Here is a 23,177-nt window from a genome sequence, read left to right as displayed (position 1 = left end):
TCTAAAAGGCCGGATTACGGGACAAGAACATCGTCTTTATCTTTGTGTAGTTTTAGGTTGGACACATACATAATTATACTAAAACATTCAATGGTCTTGTTAGAAATTAACACGGTTGATGAAGAAAAAAAAACATCATAGTATATATTTGAACCTTTCTCCATAACACATGAGGAGAACTAAATTTTATAAAAATGTTACATTTTCTATTAAATTAACTATGTATCAGCATTTAAAAGTATATCACTTTTAATGTTTTTTAATATTTGAAAAACCTCCAAAGAACAGGTTTCATGTAAGGCAGTTATTCAAGGGAGCGAACTCTTTCAATATGATTAATTATAATCATGGGATGCTTACCTTTAATACTCGATTCTGAAAAAAAAAAAAGAAAAAAAAAACGTGACCAAAAAAAATGACCAAGAAAATAATATATTGAAATTTGTAATGCAATAGCAAATATGCCACAATAAATTTGAAAATAATACTTAACTTTTTTTTTATTTCAACGTCAATTTTACTAAATAATGGAGACAATAGACTATATTTTGTATTTTCATGTTTCAAAAAAAAAAAAAAAAAACTATATATGCAAAGTGTAGTTCTTAAAATTAGATCCAGATCTAAATCCTTTCGATCTTTTCTCATGTCAACATTGTAAACAAAGCCTAAATCCATAAAATACTATAGCTTGAATAGAGTCGGTCAATTTTTTTTTTTTTGAAGGTCTTAAGTTTGTTTTAGGGCTACAATACATACACTACGGTCTAAGTTAGTACCTAAGGAACATTCCTGCCTAGTTTTATCAAGATTGGTCAAGTGGTTTTGATGTCTATAAGTAACATACATAGGCCTCACATTCTACTTTATAAGATAGATAGATAGATAGATAGATAGATAGATAGATAGATAGATAGATAGATAGATAGATAGATAGATAGATAGATAGATAGATAGATAGATAGATAGATAGATAGATAGATAGATAGATAGATAGATAGATAGATAGATAGATAGATAGATAGATAGATAACATATATTTATTTTTCATACTTTCATACGACAAGTGAAAAATGTTCTATTCGCATTCAAATAAATATTTATTTATTTTTGTATATTGTTTATTACTTTCACGATGCCTAGATCTAATGCTAGACTCTCTGTATCGTGACAGTATTGTCAAAAACGACAGACCAACAACAAAACAAAAGTTTTCTCTTGATCTCGGAAGCAACAATAAACACATGAAAGCACACTTTGGTCAATTTCGAATAAAATCTAGATCTAACAATTAGAAGCAATGGTGAGATCTCAGCCATAGTATTTAATAATAATAATTAATATAATTATTTATTATTATCAGAATTATGCCGGAAATTATAAGAAAAACAACATCATAGAATGATGGTGAAGAATGTATTTTTTCATGACGGATAAGAAACAAAAATATCGACTAATTTTTGTTTTTTCGGTGACGAACACTTTCACAGAGTCCTGTGTCTATTGTGTTTTCGAAGATCAATTTAGATATAATATTGTTATGAGTAATGGCCAGTCTATATTTCTATGTCTATGTTTATACAATATAAATAATTTTAGGCCGCAAAATGACTTTAAATGTGATTGGACATTTTGTTTCCGAGATTTAGTAAGACAATCTAAACACAACAGAGCGCTAGCAGGATGAAAGCACTAGGACTCACCACACGTAGTGCGATACCTTGTCACAATGAACTGCTTCAGAGTTTCTGTTGATACAGCTTTCTCTGTACTAGACATGCAGGTTAAGTTATAGACACAGTTCTCAAACTCTGTGTATATCCTGAGGAAGTAATTTTAAACAATTAATAAATCATTATTTGAATTAACCAAAACGGGTTCTATTCTATAGATTGTGACGCGACGTTCAGACATTTTTTGTATACCCATGAGAGCTTTAAGGCAAAGCTTTGCTTGATTTGTGTCAATAGTTTAATGCCATCATCGTGGTGTCAACAATTTGCTTATTTTTACTTTTTATTTTTTTACAAAGCTTATTTCAACACACGAATCAATCCAAAAATAACCCATTAGTTAATCACTTAGTGCTAATTCATTAATTTTGTTAAATATAGCAGAAGGGGATCTAAGCCCTGTAATTTTCAGTAATTTACAGTAAATTAGATGTTCTTTCCCTTAGATAATTGTTTTAAAGTATTCTTTTTGCTTTGCTTTTTAACATTTCTTTCTAGATCGTGTAAATTGACTCCTGATTTTTTCTCAAGGTTGACTCCATGAGACTTTTTCATGCTTGGGTATAGCTGCAAGGCAACGAGGTTTGATTTCCGAGTTTTCCTTCTCCTAAGCGATAGCGAGCCCCTCCTGTCCAAATCTTACTGCTTTAGACGCCACGTTACTCACCCTTACCCCTTCTCCTATCAGCGATAACAATTCCGCCAGACGTAGTATCTGAGCCACATGTGAAAGCCAGAAGAACTGCAGAGGCTTTTTGAGTCACATGCAATTTGAAGCACTTTATATATAGTGGAGTGCTTGTTTCCATTGGATTGAACACATCCGGCAATAACAACCTTACATGTATAGTATCATATTTAAAGGCAACAGATGTGTACATGTAAAATATACCCGCCATTAGCAGCCGTTTATGTCATAACGCTTCTAATACTGCTTGCTAGAATATCGAATTTCTAGTAATACTTAGGATTCCGAAGTTTTGTTCCCTGTTGGACCTGTCATATAGTCTCACTTGATGTGTGAAACTAAAAAATGTCAACATTTAGCTCACTGGAGCAATAATATTACGTTTTGCTACATTAATTTTTCTTCAGTTCTTTAAAGTTCTATTTAACATAAAAGACCACAGACTGTCAAAGTTTACTTACGAGCAAATTTTACTTGGTACGGTCTGGTCTTTTAGTGCTGTGGTAGCTTTGATAGTACAAAGCAAATCGCATGTCTCTAAAAATTGGGCAGAAGAAATAATCCAAGAAGTGTCAAAACGTGTTAATGTGTTTTAAATAAAACATGGATAAAATGCTCTATGAGTCAAACCAAAATTAATGTTCTAAAAATGTAAATAACTTACGTCCTTCTGTTAAACCTGTTTGAGGTAAGAGAGAGAGAAAACAAATTAAATTAGATTTGTACTTCCTGTGTTAAAAAAAAGGTATTTTCATAGATCATCATTATCTAATTTTTATATGTGAAGGGAATCTCCAAAGGTCGGTTTTCTGGTAGATTACGTCCAGGGGTTCAAACCCTAGAAACCTCATCGTCTATTGATTTGTGTCTTGTCAAGTTTAACGAACTATTGTGAAGTTTTTACTAGATCCGAGAATAAGCCATATCAACAAAAAGCTGTTTCACAAAGCCGGGTCTAAGCAGACTTGGTGTTCAACATACGCACTCATCGCACCTATATTCGAGATCCTCTGTGAAACTTAACACAGACACCACAATCCAGTCAGAACACGCCGCCATGCAGTTTCCAATACGATCTTTCTTCCAAGACTCGTCATTTGCAGTTCTCCGAACGAATGTGGGGGTCAAATTGACTTGACCTACTTTACTTATTCCCGTGTACTCCCAGAATGCATAGTTTCTCCCAAGTTTGTTGTGTTTCTATTTCTCATCGAAAACCTTGAAACATTGAAAGTTGGTTTTTGCAAGATGTGTCCTAGCCAGCTCCATTTTCACTTTTTAATGTCTTTAATGTGTTTCTGCTCGGTTTTCTGCAACAAGAAAGCAAATATCTTTGGGAGCCTCCTGATTCTCACTATTTGAAATAGGCCAAAGTTGTCATCTGTGTCTTTGGCCAACGGTTAACGAGCAAAACCAACCCGGCATTACTTTCCCCCAACTAAAGTCAAGCACCCATTAGAGTTGGGTGGACTCAGGGTGCCCAACAAAATCCCGGTCTTCATAGAGATTCGAACCCATGACCCCAGGTTCGGAAGTCAAGAGCTTAACCAATCAGCCAACTCGCCTTTATCCTATACTCTTAAGCGAGCAATTCTTGTATGTATGTATATATATTTATATATATATATATATTATAGCTTTTATATAGCGCTACTTTCATGCTTATAGCATGCTCAGAGCGCTTTTGGTCCAATCTCATTTGTGGACCGGTGGGGGGAGGGGGTATCTAGGAGTTTGTTTTCCGTGCTGCCTTTAGGCGCTCAGTAACGATATATATATATATATAAATTTTATTTCAAAATCGGCTCTAACGATTTTCTTTAAAATTTCAAGGTATGTGCATATTAGTGAGAAAAAAAATCTCAACTCATTGGTCACATCGGGAAAACTCGAGGTCGACCGTTATATCGGTTTGAAAATGCCTCATTATCGAAAAATTAATTTTGGCTAGAATGTTTTATGAATGAAAATTTTCCATGACGTAAACGGGAAAAACGCTGCTTACGTCACTAGGCTTACCGCAGTACACTAAAATATTTCTTTGCAAACAAGAACGAGTTCTAAAGGATCAATAGACCTAATTAAACATTTGCGCACCATCTTACTGTAGATTGATTTATTATAGAACTATGAAAGAAAAGTAATGAAATTAAATGTGCCGATATATGATTAGTTATTGTGTTTTAAGTGCTTAATAAGTTGTTTACACTTTAATTGTGTAGAGCGGTGTAGATACCTTTTACTTTGTTGTTTATTTTGCTGGTGATCTCGAGCTGTCTCGTTCTGAAGCCGCATGCAACCATGTGCTCTCTTCTTTGTCAGCTAAGGCAAGTTGGTGCCTAAGCTGGTCTTTTAAGCGTTTCGGTGTTACCTCGACCACTTTTTTAGCTCACCAAAAAAAAAAGACTGCCTTTGGCATGCGTTCGTCTGACATTCGCCTCCCATACAGGATATTGCTCTGTCCAGCGTAACTGTCGGACTTAAAGAAGCCCCTCTATACAAAAGCCGAGGATACATATTTGAGATTAAAAGAAAATTTGCTGCCGAGGACAGACGCAAACGCGAATAGAAAATCTAAATCGACCACCGGCGGACAATGGTTATGCTTGTCCTTGAGTGGCAAAATGAGTAGGTCACAGCTGGGGCTGCGTAGCCACCGGTAATACTGCAATCCTCATTAATCTTCAGACTCGAAGACAAGCCTTATTATAATTATTATTTTGTTGGTGAATTTTTACCATGTGTTCATGTTTCGGTGTCTACTGTCCCGTACCAAAACAATGGAAATGGTTATAACAGAGCCTTACGTGCTCACACTAAACATGATATCTAGCTAGCAGTCAACGAGTTTGCGTACGCTGCCTCCTCTTTTGATTTAACTATACACCTCGGTAAAAAGCATGGGGTTAGGGCGTGGTGACGGAAGACCCATGAGAGATCTGAATGGAGGGATGTGTAAAACCAGGCCATATCCCTCCACGGGCTGTAGCACCACTGGGATAAATGGATGGCAAAAGCCGTTATGAACTTCTTATAGTCCGACAATCAGGCTGGGCAAGGCACGTATACCGTATGAGGGACGAACATATTGTTCGGCGTAACAGAGGTGCCCCACGGAAACGTTTCTTTAGAAAACTAAGGCATTGATTTGTCTATTAAGAAAAAATGCGCCATTTTACTTTGTCACAAAGTGCCTGTTTTACCCTATAACCTAGAGATTTGCGTCACTTGATGTTTCGTACTAAAGCCATAATGAATACACTAATTCCATAATTAAATGTCTGAACGTAACCATCTGAGAAGTTACACTGCAAAGACTTTCTTCCAAGCCAATAATAGTAGGCCTACAATAGTTTTACGCAAAAGATGGATTATAAAACTATAAGACGGTCGTGAGCTGTGGTTTGTCTAGACTGTAGGAGGACTTAAGAGACTTTTTATTTAATCGCCATGTACAATTACATTTAGAACTAACAGAACACTAAAGCAACTCTTCAGATTAGTAGCCTTTATCCGAGATCGTTCATTTTCGTAATTACAAGAATATTCCCAAAATGACTTCGGGTATATAACCTTCCTTAAAAAATTATTTAACCGAGCGAGGCTCGGCCACCTGATATTTAAGTTCTATACATTTAATAATTTTGCCATTTAAACAGATCATTCGCTTGCTAGTATGCAATCTTTTATTGTTAGACGTAAACTTACATTATACATAAACACTCTCGTAAACTAAGCTATTTTATTGGTCCAGTATTTAGTGTAGTGGAATTCTAGGTTAGGGGTCGGCAACCTGCGGCTCGCGAGCCACATGCGGCTCTTTGGATGTTAAGCTGCGGCTCTTTAGTTCCATGCGCAAATATTATTTATTTTATTGAAGAAAAAAAAACTTTTAAAAATTGTTCTGATTCGATTCTATCTCTTAGCCACTTGTACTCGCTTTTCAGCGCACCCCTCTTGAAATGTAACATATTTGAATGTGGAAGATATTCAATTTTCTACTGCCTTATCACTTGATATAGATGAGTCTAACTACATAAAAGACACGGCACAACTTTGGTCACATATATGTCTTCCCCAGGTCCAAAAAAAGAACTTCTAGGATTGCTACCGCTTTCGTGACAAACTAGAGGAAAAGATACAGCTAATGGTGTGCGACAATACATTGAAGACAATAAAATCGATATAAATAAATCGTTTCAATTACAACTGATGGAGCCAGAAGTATGACAGGAAAAAAATAAAGGGGCAACTACGATTCTGTTAAACCATGAAATTTTAACGTTTCACTTCATAATATACAAGAAGTCCAAACATTTCCGGACGAAGTAGTTGAGGTCATGAGTTTGTTAATCAAGATTTCTAACATCATCTTGTTAAAAGCACTCTACCATCGTCAGTTGAAAGAACTCTTAACGAAATGTTCGGAAGAAAAAAAAATCTTGTGGCTCTTTAGGAACGTTGACATTTTGTAAATTGTAATTTTTGGCTCTTCCGACTCCAAAGGTTGCCGACCCCTGACCTAGGTCATAGTCTTCCCATTTAAAAAATTGAAAGAGAGATAAAGCGTTGGCTCGGACGTTGTTAATAATAAGAAATGTTAAAAAAAAAAATACAAGAAAAAAAAACATATTTTTATTGTAATTAATTGTATTCATTTATAGATATTGTACTGCCTATTCATTACTTAATCAAAGACGGTGTGTTGTGGATAACTAACAAAATCTTACAAAGAAAGAAATTAGCCAAGAAAACTAATTCCATCAAAAGTAATTTATTTACTTTTTATCTATCCTTAATCTTCGAAATCGAAGAGATTGCAATTATATTATCTAACCTAGTTATGTTCAAGATTTAAAAAAAATAACAGCTAAGGGCCGGCCAATATTTTAACGCTTTATAATTAGAAGCATTTTTTGGGCTAGGTAACGATTTCAAAGTGAAATATGTAGCTATTAATAGCGCAGATGACATCTTGGTATTAACATAAGACAGGTATTCTGAAGACCCGAGTAACGCCGAGCTTCGGAGCCTGAGTGTTACGTGCGCATCTTAGTGTAAATGTGAAATGGTGCGAATGCGTGTTGAAAGGAGGGAAGAATCAAAATGGAGGAATATGAACAAGAAAGTGTTTTCAGTATTAATAAAGATTAAAGTATTTAGAAACTGTGATTTGTCGTTTTCATGTCTAAAGAGTCTCATCCAATATGAAGACGTAACAAGTGGCGCCCAACGCAAAGGTAAAACCCACGTATCCCTCTATACACAGTGGATCTCCTGTCAACAGACAGTAGAGATAGTAAAGTCTAGATCTAGAGACAGGAGAACATTCGATTCGATATTATTAGTAATCGACTATGGCGGACAAGGCTGAGGTAGCAGCGTTGAAGGAAGAGGGAAGGTTGTTGGAGCTTGAAGGGGCAGAACTAAGAAAATACGTACAAGAAAGGTTGATGGAGAGGGAGAGATTAGCGATGGAAAGAGAAAAAGAAAAGGAGAGATTAGATAAGGAGGACAAAAGAGAAAGAGAAAAAGAAAAGGAGAGATTAGATAAGGAAGACAAAAGAGAAAGAGAAAAGGATAAGGAGATAGTAGCAATTGAAAGGGAAAAGAAAAATGAATTAGTTGCCATTGAAAGAGAAAGATTAGCGTTTGAAAAAGAGACAGCAGAGAAAAAGTTAAAAACAGACCAAGGAAAAGAGGAAGATAAAATAAAGAGTGACTCTACAGGGAATAAACTGGCAAAATATAAAGGAATTAAAAATATTTCTGTTGGAGAGGAAACCGAAATCCATAGAAGACATAGTAAGACTGATAAGGGCTTATAAAGTGGCACATCCCGAGAAGAAATTATCTAGAGGCAGTGATATAGAAGAAATAGTTGCGTTTAACAGAACGTGTGAGACACAGAATAACTCTCACAGAACAAGGGAGACACAGGATAGACAGTATAGAAGTGGTACATATGAAAGACAAAATGATAGCCGCAACGGAAGATATCAAGGAAACAGACAGGAAAGAAAGGACTGGGAGAAAGGTAGAATAGAGCAAGGCTTATCATTGTCATCTGATACTGGAACATTGGAGATTTTTCAGACATTCGTAGGGAACAAGGCAGCCAAGACCATCAGGGATACAGGGAGCACTATTATTGGAGTGAATAAGAATTTAGTGGAAGACCATGAATATACAGGCGAATCTAGGAAGTGTGTTATGTTTAATGGGAATATTGTACAATTACCGATTGCTAAAGTTAGTATAGACACACCGTATTTTAAGGGGACAGTGGAAGCTTGTGTTGTAAATCAGGGTGAGATAGATTTAATTATTGGAAATATTCATGGGGTGAAAATATGTTCAGTAAGGGAGATTGAGAATTGGAAGAAATATTATGGGATAAAGTCTACGCGAGGTAGAAATAGGGATGTGGAAGAAGACATAAGATATCATACATCAGATGACATGGGTAGCAGAGAGCACGAGAAGAAAGAATTAACAGATAAAGTAGAAAGCAATGCAACAGGAATGGGTCCAAATCAAAGTAAAGTAAGGTAATCAGTGGTACAGAGAAAGCGATTTAAACCCACATATAGACGTACAAGTCCATACATCTTATGCTTTAATTGTGGGAGAAGGGGGCATATTAGAAGGTAATTAACAGTTAATTAGGATTAAGGATTCAAGGTACAATAGTGAAGAGGCGTATACGAGAAAAGAGAGGGATATTAGCAGCCTAGAAAACAGTACAGCTAGAACATTCGGTAGTAGGATCACAATGGGACATCATTGCAAAGGAGGGAAGCGGAAAGGATGGCATGTCAATAATGTTAGAATTATATAGATATGATTAGAAAAGGTAGGAATGATGGACACTAATTATAGTTCTATTCTACAATGAATAAATATATGTGTAATGAATTGAAAATTGTTGTTACAATATGCATGGAGCAAGATAGACTTTGTTTGTTAACTATTTGATTTGCGACAGGAATGATGGTGTTTTGTACAGACATAAAATTATGAGTGGGGAGTTGTATTGATAGAAATATGATTACTTATAGATACATGTTAAAGTGTTTGAATTGTATTGGTATTAACATGACATTGTGTTTGATTTTGTTTAGTTATTACATTATGGTTTTATATGTTACCGATTTTTTAAAACTTGGAATAGTCTGATAATATATTCAGTGATTTGTATTTTGGACGTTCGATGTGCATCGAACTTGTTAAACAGGGGGGGTGTTACGTGCGCATCTTAGTGTAAATGTGAAATGGTGCGAATGCGTGTTGAAAGGAGGGAAGAACCAAAATGGAGGAATATGAACAAGAAAGTGTTTTCAGTATTAATAAAGATTAAAGTATTTAGAAACTGTGATTTGTCGTTTTCATGTCTAAAGAGTCTCATCCAATATGAAGACGTAACACTGAGTAAATCTGGATCTAAGTGGAAAATATTTGAAGCCTATTCAAAGTACCCCAGGTAGATGAATCAGTAGGAATTGCGAGCCTAAACTTAATTAGAAATTAGAAAATCATATTTGTTTTTTGTTTCAACACTATGTTTGTCATTTGTTGACAACTAAAATATTTAAAAAAAATAAGCCCATCATTATAAGAGGCGCGGTGGCTGAGAGGTAGAACGCTTTGCTTCCGAACCGGCAGAAGCGGGTTGGAATCCTGCGAAGAATCGGACTTTTTTTAATTTCGGGAGCCTCTGAAAAGGTAGAGTCCACCCAGCTCTAATGAGTGTACCTGACACTAGTTGGGAACAATTAAGGCGGTTGGTCATTGTGCTGGCCACTTGACATCCTCGTTAACCGTGGGCCACAGAAACGGATAACCTTTTTTTTTCCTTATTAAAATACCAAATCTCTCAGATTTCCTTCCAAGCTCTTTGCTTTGCCATGAGGCCATTTATCATTAAACTCTTCAAGGGATGAGGAAATACCCGAAGACGGAATAGTCCGTTCAAGATAAATCATTTCGCGTTCTCTAGCCAAATTTAAAATGCATTTCTTTTTTACTTTGAACAATTAAAACGATCAAAATAACTTTTCTTTTTAAATGTGGCCCACGAGCTAATAATTCTTTTCCCCACCGCCAGACATCAACTGTCTAATTTCTTTTCTCTAATTTCGAAAACCGTTAGAGCCGTTTTTTTTAGATCCGTGTCCATCCAGGTTCCACCCGCCCACCCACCCAGATGTTTTTACTAAGTTACGAGTTTAATATAGGTATTGTAATAGAAAGGGCCCAGGACATAAACAAGATGGTCTTTTTAACTTGTAACCACACCCGCTCAATTGAACTCACCCAACCACACCCAGAGCCCACACAACCACAAGATACAGTCGCATTTCTTATAAGCATGGCTTAAGTCAATACAGTGTTGAGGCTCGTAGGTAAAATAATGCGTGTGTGTCAGCGCTAAGTTTCTAATAGGTTCGGTCTGTTTGTCTTACAGGCACAAGCTCAATGGGAAGGTAGATTCTTGGGCTGTTTGATTAGTGACACACATTCCAAGCACTAGATAATTGAGCTACTGATATAGAGAGACATTCTAAAAATCAACAGCTATGAAACTTTGAGACACTTCTTTTACTTTAAAGTATAGGCTTACATTTTCCTATAGCGATTTCAAAGTCAGTAATACTTTAATTGTCCCATACCACGCCTAAATGGGGGCGTTTTTTTTTTGCGTGTGAGAAATTATAGGCCTCAATTCACATTTTGTAGTGCATACGTCATGTATATCTTTGATTATTTAAATTTAACTTACTTTAATATTAATGTCAAACACTTTATCACTGTACATGTAACCTAAATCATTATTTTAGAAAAAAAACAAGAGAAAAAAAACTTTAAAAAAAAAAAAAAAAATACCTCTTATAGCTTATAGAGCAATTATTTCCCTTCTTATAATACTGGAAGTTAGATTTCAAGAAAAAAATGGTAATTTTACCCTGCCCGATTACCCGTGAGAAAAAAATACTGGTTAAAATAAACTACACTTTATAATATTCTAACGATAGGCTTTTATGTGCTAGCAAAATGTTCTTGAACATTGATCTATTAACTTCTTGAATAATCTACTGCTAACATGCAGAAATACCCGTTCAAGATAAATATTTCTGTTTCTCTAGCCAAATTTAATTTAATTTCGTTTTATACTTTCAAAAAAATATCACGTTCGATTTAAAGTTTTCCCAACGAGCTAGTAGTTCTTTTCCCAACGATATAGATTTAATATCTAATTACTAGGAAAATGGCTAGAGCCGTTCTCGAGTTCCGTGTCCAGTTTTCATCCATAAGATTAGAAGTATCATGAGGTTATGAGTTTAATTAATGACATGTTACTTCTTTAGCTAATTGGACCTCTATATGAAGTCGATATAAACAGATTTCATATTCAAATTGTTGTCTTACTATGGCAACAAAATAACCCTTCTTCCACTAAAAAAAGGTTGAAGTGTGTATCATTAAATCAAGAAAATGTTTGAAAATTTAACGCTTTTGATAAGAATATTGTGGTTGGTGTATACACACATGCATTGTTACTACAGAACTTGATTGCACTGTGGATATAGATTACACTCGTGTCCAGGACTAGAATACTACCTAAAGACATAAGGTACATCTTTTAGACCGTCCGATTTATGGACAAATTATGTAAAGGTCATCTTTTTTTTTCTATGGCCGACGGTTAACGAGTGTGTCATGTGACCATCACAACGACCAACCAACTTATTTAACGTATGTCTCATGCTCATTAACGCTGGGTGGACTCAGGAACGTCCTAATAATGCCAATTCAAATACAAGTCTTCACTTGGATTCAAACTCGAGAATCCCCGGTTCGGAAGCCAAGAGTTTTACCACTCAATCAACAGGTTTCACTGTGTAGATTTAAAAATAGAATGTAAAGAAATATCTAGCAACAATTGTTATTGTTGTAGTAATGTCTGGGGTTTACGGTTCACGAAAATCTGCGATTAGATCATGCTTATATAAATATTTTAATTTACAAAGAAATTACCTGCATTGATCAGAATTATTATAATGGCGAAAATAAACATGTTGAATTCTTTGTTGAGTTCTTGATTAAAATACTTTGTTGAGCTTTTTGCTTAATTTTATTTCAGTTCTTGGTTAAATACTTTAGTGATCCTTTGTTAAATTCCTAGTTGAGAATTTTCTGAAGTTCTTATGTTTATTTTTTTAAATCGTAGTTTCTTTAATTCCAAAAAAATGAAGAGTATCTTATAAATGTAGATCTAGTAGTGCCTTAATGGTTGGTGGGCGAGGGTGATCTAAGTATTTAAAGCTTCACTCAACCTAGATCAGGTGTTAGCGGTGTATTTGGTCAGCACGAGGGATGAAACGGTGATCGAACGAATGGGAAAGTTTCTAATATTTAAATAAGGATAATCGTTGCGGGATGGACTTTCGTTCAAAGTTAATAGACTATGGGAGTCGTGCATCTGTAAGTTCAATGTTTCGGGCGTTAGACGAGAACAAAATAGTTGTTGGCTTTATTTCTTTTCATTTGAAAAATGAACAAAACACGATTTATGTTAACAATGTTAATAGAAAGAAATAGATTCGTTTTATTAACGTATTATGTGACAATGGACAATGGTTATGCTTGCCCTGGATGTGGCAAAATATGTTGGTCACAGCTGGGACTGCGCAGCCACGGGAAATACTGCATACCTCACTGATCTTCGGACTCGAAGACTAGCACTATACTTATCATTATTATTATGTGATGAGGCACTGGCTAGTGGTGTTATATGTAGATGTGGATTTATTGTTTGTATTGACTTTTAAAGCTACAAATTCATATTTATTTGTGCTACGATATTTTTTCTGTAACTTGATCTGTACTAAATTTACTTAATGATGTAAGAGTCGTGTTTCTATGACTATATGGACTCAGGCTCGCGCTTTAACTCTTGAAGGTCAAAATCCCAATTTTTTAGCGGGATTCAAACTCGAGACCTTCCTTGAAGAAGCCATTCGTCCACCCCGCCCCCCAATTTTGAACCATTCTAAAACTTTTTGTTTTGCCTGTTATAGATTTGTTCGTTTCCAGTACAGTGTAATGATGAAAAAAAAATCTAAACACAAAGGTAAAAAAACTGAAACAACTTAAACTTAAACGATATTTGTTTTTCATAGAATTAGCTCAGTTTTTTTTTTTTATTAATATAGGAGGACTGTTGATTGACTTCTGTTTAGACTTGACTAAAAATGATGTGAACCTGTCATTTATATTGACTAAAAATTTAAATATTTTGCATCAAGAAACTCGGAAAGAGAGCCGACTATTCAGCCGCAAACGGATTCACTAGAATCGGTGAAAATTATTGATAAAAATAAAAATCAATATATAGATCAGTTTGAACAAGGACTCGGCCATCGACACTCGTAATTAAACAATCATTGACTGGAGAGGAGAATATCTTTTTTAAAATAAGTTTCTCACTTTTTTATTTTATTTTATCCATAGAGTTCATTTTTTTCGTTAAATTGTGTAAGTACTTGTGTGTGTGTGTTGTGCAGGGTACTGTGTCTCGCTAACTGTGTGTCGTGTGATTTAAAAAGAATGTGCCAAAATCGTTGCGTTATATCAAAAGGAAAAAAAAACAAGGTTACAAAGACAATTTGTGTGGAAACACAAACTCAAATCGGCTCCCGAAGTGGTCCACCCAGGCAAGTAAAAACGCAGGTTCCAATATTTTCAGAAAGAATATCAGAACGAAATTATATCTAGGGCAAAAACAACTGAGAAGAATGGAGAAAGAAGGTTGTGTGGTGCCCCAAAGGTCTAGCAGACCAATGGATAGATGAAAGTGAAGGTGAAGTTAGATACCTGGCCTAACTGATGTCATATAATGTTTATCAAATTGATCTAATTGTTTTATAAAGGGCCAATCTGTTATTCAAAGCCTAAAAAAAAATAAAAAATTATTTATTTATTTTTAGCGGCCCCCGAAAAGGGAAATGAAATAATGCTGTTCGCATGGGAAACCGGGTAGTTGTGCGGACTAATCCCAGGCCGTCTACTCCAATATATTAATCGAAATTGTTAGGGAGAGGTACGTATCTGGGAGCAGTAGCGTCACTAGGGGTTGCGAGGGGTGCGGTCAACCAGGTGAAACCATTTTGGGGATGACAACCAAGTTGCAAAAATTATATCTTGGCAAAAGCAGACACATCAGAAAAGATAATTAAATTAAAATCTCTAGATATGCCCAAACATGCCTAGACACGTCTAGATGGTAGTTTAAGTTACAATGACAAAGCACAACAACATTTCTGTCTTAAAGTATAACAAAGGAAACCTGTTCAGGTTTTATTCAATCTGTTTGTAATTTTAATTAAATATCATTGTAAAATTTGCAATAACATTTCAAAAAATGTCATAAACAGTGGGATTTTATAATAGAATTGACACTCATTTTACATTTGAGTAAAAATAAATAATAGGAGGTAATCAGCTGACTGTATTTGTTCAGCAAAAAGAACTAACTATCAATAGTATTTATTAGTAGTAGGTAATCAGCTGACTGTATTTGTTCAACAAAAAGAACTAACTAGCAATAGTGTTTATTGGAACATATTTGAAGAAAGTTGATGGGAAGGGATGACACTCTGAATAACCGCACCAGGTGCCACCGACACTGGGAGGTTTTCATTCTACTCTTGTAGGTGATCAGTTGGATCTCTACTCTACTTTGTAGGTGATCAGTTGGATCTCTACTCTATTTTGTATGTGATCAGTTGGATCTCTACTCTACTTATTCCAGAAGAGTTAGAAAAGTCTTATCAATGACGAATTGTTGTCCTGTTTGCTTAAATATTCCTGGTCCATTGGTGACTTCCATGGGGGCCGCCTATTGTTTTTTTTTTATAATACTTCAAGATACGAGAGGAAAAAGAAATAAAAGATTTCGGGTTTTGTTTTTTCGCTGTCTTTTTTTTTTTTATTGAAAATTTTTCTTTGCCTATTTTTACCTTCATGTTAAGAAAGAAATACAGTCAATCCAAAAAAAAAAGGAATTGATGTTAGGTCAAAAGCAATGAGCTTACAAATTACGTTCTGTGATAAAGTATGTTTCTATACGACCCTCCTGGACCAATGTATCTTATAATGTCAATCTAATTGTGAATTAGCTCTCAAAGTGTCTGGAATCTCATTGTTTTTCATTTGGTTTCCAGAGTTTAATATAACACACTTTATATGTTCCAATATAAATGTACTAGTCGACCCAAGGCGTAGCATACACCGTTATTTTGCAGGGCCGGCCTTAGGCCAATGCAACCTATGCGAAAGCATTTGGCCCTGCACTTTCAAAGGATCCGCGCTAATTCTAGGTGTAAATTATTAAATTAAACCATTTTTATAACTTATACTAGAATTCCCGCAGCCTTCTGATTTACCAGGAGCTCCTTGAAATCTCCTGAAATTGCAAAATATACGAAAAAGTCATGGAAATCTCCAGAAATTATTAGAATCTTTTGAAAACTCAAAAAAAAAAAATTCCTGAAATATATAGACAAAAAAATTGTCGTTTTGGAGTGTCATTCAAAATGGAAAACGCTAATCCAACGCGCGATGAAAAAAAACGGTATTATGCAATACCCGTAATTGTGGAATCTGGTGAAAGAAGCTTCTAGAGCCTCAAACTAATGAAAATTTACTTAAGGTAAAAAATTCTCGACGACAGATTGAAACAGTAGGTAATTCGTGCTATTGAGCGTGATCTATTTATGAAACAGAATTTGTATGGCTACTGTATGGCTTCGCTACACGCAAGGCTCGTATAGTAAGTCTGTAGCTAGTAAAGAATGAATAAAATGCAAAGACGAATTTATTTTCTAATATAAATTCCTAATTTTCACTTATTATCCGTATCCCTACCTAAACTTGGCCCCGTGAAATCCGTTTTTCGTAGGGTCACTCTAGTCCGACTTGCAGAAATAAAAGAGTGATTTTCCTTAACTTCTTGTCCAAACTCTTGAGCCATGAAGAGAATTATATATAGAGAGGTATTTTTCTTTTACCGTTTTAACAATCAAGTATATTGTCCAACAATTTTATAAGATCTCAATATGAAATACACTGCGTATAAAGTCTTTCAATAGTTTGTAAAACAACAACCTTTTGTTTTTTGTTTGTTTATTTTTGTTTTTGTTTTTTTTTATTTAAATTTTTTTTTATTTTACTTTACAGTACACGAAACAGGGAGTCATCTCTTTGTTCATTTGTTTAAAGAATTGTGCTGCAATATGAATTCTTCAACTGTGACCCAGTCATGGTGAAATCGATTGCCTTAAGAATATTATATCCTGCTGCCCCATCTCATCAAAGTCCGGCTGCCTGGTCGTGCGGTATATAAGCGCTTGACCGGCGTTCGGTCGTTACAATGGCCCCGGGTTCAAACCCTGCTTGCTGTCATTTCACGTCGTCCTGAGGGAGGTTTAGACTAGGATGTAGATTATCTTCAACTCTGGTGGCACATCCGAGACATGTGAAACATTTTACAAACATGTTTAAAACCTCTTCATGTGTAATTAAAATAAAAGATATTCCTGTCCTTACTACCCAATGTTTTATTGGTCAGTTTCTCTGTTGTTATTTTGTTTCCGAATCGGAAGTTTAGCATTCATCAGATCGTCGAATCGCTCCTACTTGCCGTAAGCTACCCCGCGGTGTGTTGGCTACCGTGTGACGTCACTTTCCTTATAAGGACTGTTTAAATACGTGGTACAGAGAGAAGCACAAAAAGAGACATTTCACAATTATTTTGTCGTCACTTTTCCAGAGGTTAGGTATCATCTCAGACTACACCCAGAGTTGGGGAAACATCTGCTATTAGAAAAGAGACATAAAGAAACGTTCACTTAGACCTGGGAATGGCACTGTCATGTGATGTAGGTCGTGCAAACAAAGGGGAAGATCAAATATTTAACCTGATCAATACATGGGGGGAGGGAGGGGTGGAATTAGATTATGCAATCTTCATCTTCGTCATTTTTAATCTCGGCCTTTTAAATGGTAGATGTCCTGGTGGTGGTGATATTATTATTAAATTAATCATCAAATATTGGCTTTTATAAAGATGTGTGTGTGTGTGTTCTATATTAGTTTTTATTTTCAGCTCATGTGATTCTCTGTTTCTCCCTTCTCTCTTTATTTCTCTGTTTATATACTTCTATTTCTCTCTCACAGATTCTCTCCCTCTCTTTCTTCCCCCCTCTCCCTCTCTCTGTCTTCTCTCTTTATCTCTCTCTCTCTTTCTCCCTTTCTTTCTCTCTCGCTCTCTAGTTCTCCTCTCTTCCTCTTTTTCTATCTAGCTCCATCACCCTCTTTCTCTTTTTTTTCTCTCCCTCCCTCTTTTTGTTTCCCTCCCATCTCTCCATCTTTCACTGTAGGGGAGGGGGAGTTGCTGGTAGGAGTGAGCTCACAAGAACTGTGATACCTCCTCGTGGTACTGCTCTCACTCTATCAAGGCATCTTTCTTTTCTAGACCTTTCTCTTTTCATCTGTTGTATCTAGTGTTGTCCGTTTTCGTTGAATGTTTATCAAGCAGTTAGTTAGTTCAAGAAAGATAATCTTTTTTTTTGTTCAGTACTGAAGAGATTACCTTGCCAACAACACATAAGACACTAACATAAGGTAATCGTGTGTTTTTTTTATATGTATTATAGACTCTTATTACGTGCGTGTTTCCCATTTGTTGTATACCAGCATTATGGAATGTATTTAGGTGAAAGCACATTTTCATATATTTTCTTTGGTGAAAAACAATAGATCACAGATCCATTTTCATGAAGAAATCTGTGCAGATTCTACTTAGAAGAAAATGGTTTCACCTTATTGGGGCTATCTTCTATGAACAATAAATGATGGTAATTTTATGACTTGACAATAAATCAGCGGTCATTAGCACACTATTGGGAGAACTCCCTCCTAGAAAGCTTTTAAAAAAAAAATGTTGTAATTGCATTGTGTTTACATAAATCTATATTGTCATATTGTTTAAGTAGATTGGGGCCGCTTTAGATAATTAGAAGCCCTAGGCGAATAGAATTAGGTGGCCTCAAATGAAATAGAAAAATAAAATTTATGTGCATTCCAACAATAACATTTGGCACAAGTTTAGCTATTTCTCCTCTAAAAAAATTATTAGGAGTCCTATGTGAGGCCCCGTCCAATGGAGGCCTTTGCGTGCCTAGTTTGCGCTATGCCTGGTATTAGTTAGAGGGGATCGGGGGGGGGGGGAGAGCAATACGAGTCTGAGAGTTTATGTGGAACACTTACTTGATAAAAAAAAAATATTTAGATTACATTTAGATCATATATATACTACTGATTAATATTTCTTTTATATATTCCACTCAATCGACCCCCCCCCCTTTTTTTTTTCTCTACCGCGAAACAAAAAAAAGAAAAAAAGAATGATAACAGCAATTAGCCGGGTCAAGTGGGAGAGAGAAGCTCGGTAGATACAAGATGATCCAGAAATCTGTTATTCTGAAGATAAGTTTGTGTGCAGATTAACTAAGTGTCACTACCTCAAGGTTTGTTCCATACAGTAGGTACCCTATATTGAATATCGTGAGTGACACTAAAGGTATTCCGTTAAAGTAAAGACATAGATGTTATTGCATCTGTTTATTTGAACTTCCAATATGTTTGTATAAAGTGTATTTAATGGATTTATCTTTGTCTCTTCCATCTTGGCCAGTAGACACAGGACTGGAATACCAAAACCTCAAACAATTCTTCGGGATGGACAAACGTTTTCTTCGTTTATCACCTCCCCTCCCCCTTTTTTTTTTACACGTCATACTTCAAATCAGTGTTTCTCAAACTGTGTTTCTCAGGTCCCTAGGGTTCCGCGAGGCCTGAGTAAGTGTTCCACGAACTTCAGGAAACATTAACTAGTAGGCTATCACGTGAATTGATTTCTTTGAAAAAAAAAAAGCCAAGTGTTCCGCTAAATACTCAGAATGTGTGAAGTGTTCCATTAGAGAAAAAAGTTTGGGAACCACTGGTTTAAATTAGACGATAATCTCAAGATGATTTATTTTGCTTCGGAAACTTTACATCTCAAATTATGGAATCATTCTGTGACATACTTCTCTTACTTACGGCTTAATGGACTTATAGACACGCATGAAATCAATGCCAAGAACTTGACAACTATAATGTGTACGGGAGTGTCTCTCCAAGATAGGCTCAACATCCACGTGAAAAGTGTTGTACGAGACCAACCATAGTCGTTGCGACTGAAGGCGGCCAACTAAAATATTCTCTTAAGACTTACAAGTGAATAAAATAATTAGTAGATGAAAAAGAAAAATAAATTGTAAAATTGCATAAAAACATAACTTTCCCTTACTGTACTAAGCTGCAATTTAAGGCCACCCACATTCTAGAAATATGCATAGGCCTACATGTCGGGATCTTTACAGCGCCTCTGAGTCTAAAGGGTACCTGGCATTAGTTAGGGAAAAGTAATACCTGATGGTCGTTGTGCTGGCTACATGACACCTTCGTAACCGTGGGCCACAGATACAGATTATCTTTACAACACCTCCCCTATAGATCGCAATGGCTGAAAGGGGAATTTTACTTTACAGTATGTATTAATGTACTTGGTGAATCGGATAATGAAGTGACGGACTATCAAGAATCATCTGTAATCAAGTGGAGAGGTTATGATCTAAGGGGAATGACTCAGATTATAACAAATTAAAATGTGTAATAAATGAGTTGTCTACCCTACCCATGCCTTCTATGATCTCTGTGCTAAAAAGTTAGTGATTTAAATGAATGCAACTGATATATCTCACCGCATTATTTTATTCCAAGTGAAAATTGTATATATTTGAGATAATTCCAGAGAAAACTTTTTACCTGTGGGTGAAAGCATATTCTTGAATGTTTTAGATTCACAAAAGGGGGCTCCCCCCCACCCCCCCCCCACCCCCCAAAAAAAAAAAAAAAAAACCTCTCCGTGACAAGTTTCAAAAGTTCAATTCAATTCCCGATGTAGACCGACATTGAAATTCGGTAGTTACTAGGACTTTCTAGTTCTATCAGATCTGCTTGACCGCGTCTAGATGATTTACAAGTTTATATGGTTTACAATTCTATAACATTTACAGATCTAGATGATTTACTATTCTATATGATCTACGATACTACATCTTCTTATCTTATCTTATTTAATACAAACGTTACTTCAAAAAACTGAAGACGATTACGTCTTACGCATCATGCATTTAGTCATGATCTACAATTCTAGAGGATTTAAAAGTGTAGATAATTTATAATAATAATATTAGTAGTAGTAGTGGCAATGTCTTCGATTATGAAGATTAAGATTGAGTGCAGTGCTTCGCATGGCTACGCAAGCCCATTTGTATGTTTTCCCACACCTGATGTAGACAAAGCCGTTTTCGCCGGAGATCTTTTTTTAGATTTTTACGTCTTCTGCGCCTGTCTTCAACAAGGTCTTTGCTTTGGGTCTCAAATGTGTGTCTCGCGGTCTTTGTGAGAGCTCTCAAAACTGTCTCTTTCAGAGACCATTTTCTGCCAACTTCTTTCCTTTATGCTAGTGAGGGCGAAATGGCGGCTCATGTGATATAGACATAGCGTTTACGTGGCGTACCGCTGTCTTTGTCTAGACTCTAGAGTCAGTCTAGACTATCTATAAGTTTGCATGGTATACAAGTCTATATTGTTTACAAAGCCAGATAGTGTTACGTATTTTTAAAAGTGAAAACAAAATATGTAGGCTACATGAGATGAACGACAGTAAGTCTGGCAATGTCTTTGTAAGCAAAACACTGGCCAAGATAAACTATTATCTTAATGGCTATGTCTGACTTGTACAGAATGTCACCTCGTCTGCTGTAAGTGGATATTGCGTACATGTCCATGTGACTTTGATAGTGGAGGATGTCTTCGTTGCTGGGCTTTTTTAGCCAGTAAGAAATGAGTTGACCATCTTGGTGTTGGTATATCGTAGTAGTTGACTTCTCCATGAATGGGTGTATGGAATCGGGTTCGAGTCCCATATGTATAGATTCTCCAGCTCCTCAAAAGTTGTCTGTTACAAGGGCGCTCGTGTTGTTTGAGTTTAAAAAAAAATAAACAGGTCCAGCTGTGACTTAATGACAATTCTTCACATCAAGATTTACATTGTTGTATTACCACCTCTCCCCTCTTCTCTCAGAAAAGTGTAATAAAACTGCTCTTTTCACTAGGTGACAGTCTAAAGCAGCGGTTCTCAACCATTTTACCTCGGCTACCCCTCTTTATAATGCTCCAGTATGAGGGACCCCCAACCAATTATTTCCGTTCGAAAGCATAAGAAAGTTTTTTTGATGATACTACAAAGTCGTAATCATAATGTAAATATCTGTTCGACCTTGCATTGCCGTAACTTTTTTTAATCACACACAAAAAATATGTGATTGTGTGTCTGCTTATAAGTATTTCTAATTCTAATTACATTAGAAATAAATGACATTACTTTTATGACATTCATTACTTGACACGTTCCTATTGCATAGTCATCAGCTACATGCATATGTGACAATTTGAAAAGCTTAGCGGAGCATAGATTTAAATTGCCACTTCAGTAAAATACATTGCTAAAAAACTGTTATAGCAGCCTAGGCTTACAGCCGACGTCGGTGCGAAGGGTTTAGATCAGGAATTCTTGGGGCAGTCTTTGCAGGATCACAACAAATGTCATTTTCTGCATCATTTCTACTTCAGTAATGATTTGAGAACTAACTAACTAACCATGTTTTGCGACAGTATTTTACTGGAAATGGAAGAAGGTGCAACACAGACAAAACGGGATACGACTGCAAATACTTGATCCAGCATTGCGTAATTGGCATGGAAGAAAAATCCTTTCTCTGTATCGCTATTAATGAGTTCTGATGTCTCTGAAACATCTTCAACTTTGACTGTGAATCAACTTCTTCCATTTAGTGAACGGTATGTCGGGTAGATTTGGTAAGAATGATGTGATTTCGTCCTCAAGCATGTGCACAATTTCTTTCACAGAAATTATCATTTTATCCATTTGACAGGTTAAATGTCAATTTCCATATAAAGACTAAAGAGTAGACATGTTTACAATATGTAAATATTATTTGTGTTTAATTTTGTTTACCAAAGCTAAATTGAAAGGTAATTTCAGACAAATCGACACATTTGGCATTTGTTCTGTGCAGTGACGTACCAAATGTTGAGATTCAGACCAACAAATTAGCAGACTTGGAGCAGACTTGGAGCAGACTTGGAGCAGACTTGGAGCGGACTTTCAGTGCCCTTTGTGCAGACACCTTTTTTTCCAACAGATTTTATACTTTATCAACAATAAATCTTATTTCTCAAATGCTATGATACTAGTTTCAAGATGTTTTCAAAAGTAAAACTCATCTTTAAAATCCTGAGTATCCTTGTCTGCAAAGTTCAGGTTTGTGTGACATTACACTTATTTCTCCTTCATAAAGTCGTTTCAAATGACGCACTGGAGTATTTCAATTTCTGCTTGAAGTCAAACTTGAAAAAGGGAAGTAAAAACGTACCGTACTAAATCATGTCCATGGGTTGTTCCATACTACAAACATAACCTTCAATAACAATAACAACACAACGACAACGTCTTATTAATATTAAACGAAATTGTTTTTCAATTACGCCACGATGTGCGT

General features: G+C 35.7%; 1 protein-coding gene across 6 annotated transcripts in view; it reads right to left on the bottom strand.

Annotated features, from left to right (window-relative positions):
- Positions 1-12,728, bottom strand: part of LOC106054104 (mucin-5AC-like) — a 77,385-nt gene extending 64,657 nt beyond the window's left edge. For 5 of the 6 annotated variants that reach the window (XM_056027137.1, XM_056027139.1, XM_056027142.1 and 2 more), the window contains exons 1-5: positions 12,460-12,728; positions 3,086-3,100; positions 2,883-2,958; positions 1,704-1,822; positions 361-375 (exon numbers count right to left, since the gene is read on the bottom strand). In XM_056027137.1, coding sequence (XP_055883112.1) covers positions 361-375; positions 1,704-1,822; positions 2,883-2,958; positions 3,086-3,100; positions 12,460-12,499 — 265 coding nt within the window. In that variant the 5' untranslated portion in view covers positions 12,500-12,728. The remainder of the gene's footprint in view (positions 1-360; positions 376-1,703; positions 1,823-2,882; positions 2,959-3,085; positions 3,101-12,459) is intronic. The other variant, XM_056027141.1, reaches the window with a different exon arrangement.
- Between the last annotated feature and the right edge of the window lie 10,449 nt (positions 12,729-23,177).

The sequence above is a fragment of the Biomphalaria glabrata genome, chromosome 4 (genome assembly GCF_947242115.1).
Source record: "Biomphalaria glabrata chromosome 4, xgBioGlab47.1, whole genome shotgun sequence".
Lineage (NCBI taxonomy): Eukaryota > Metazoa > Mollusca > Gastropoda > Planorbidae > Biomphalaria > Biomphalaria glabrata.
This window is presented reverse-complemented; position numbering and strand designations above follow the sequence as displayed.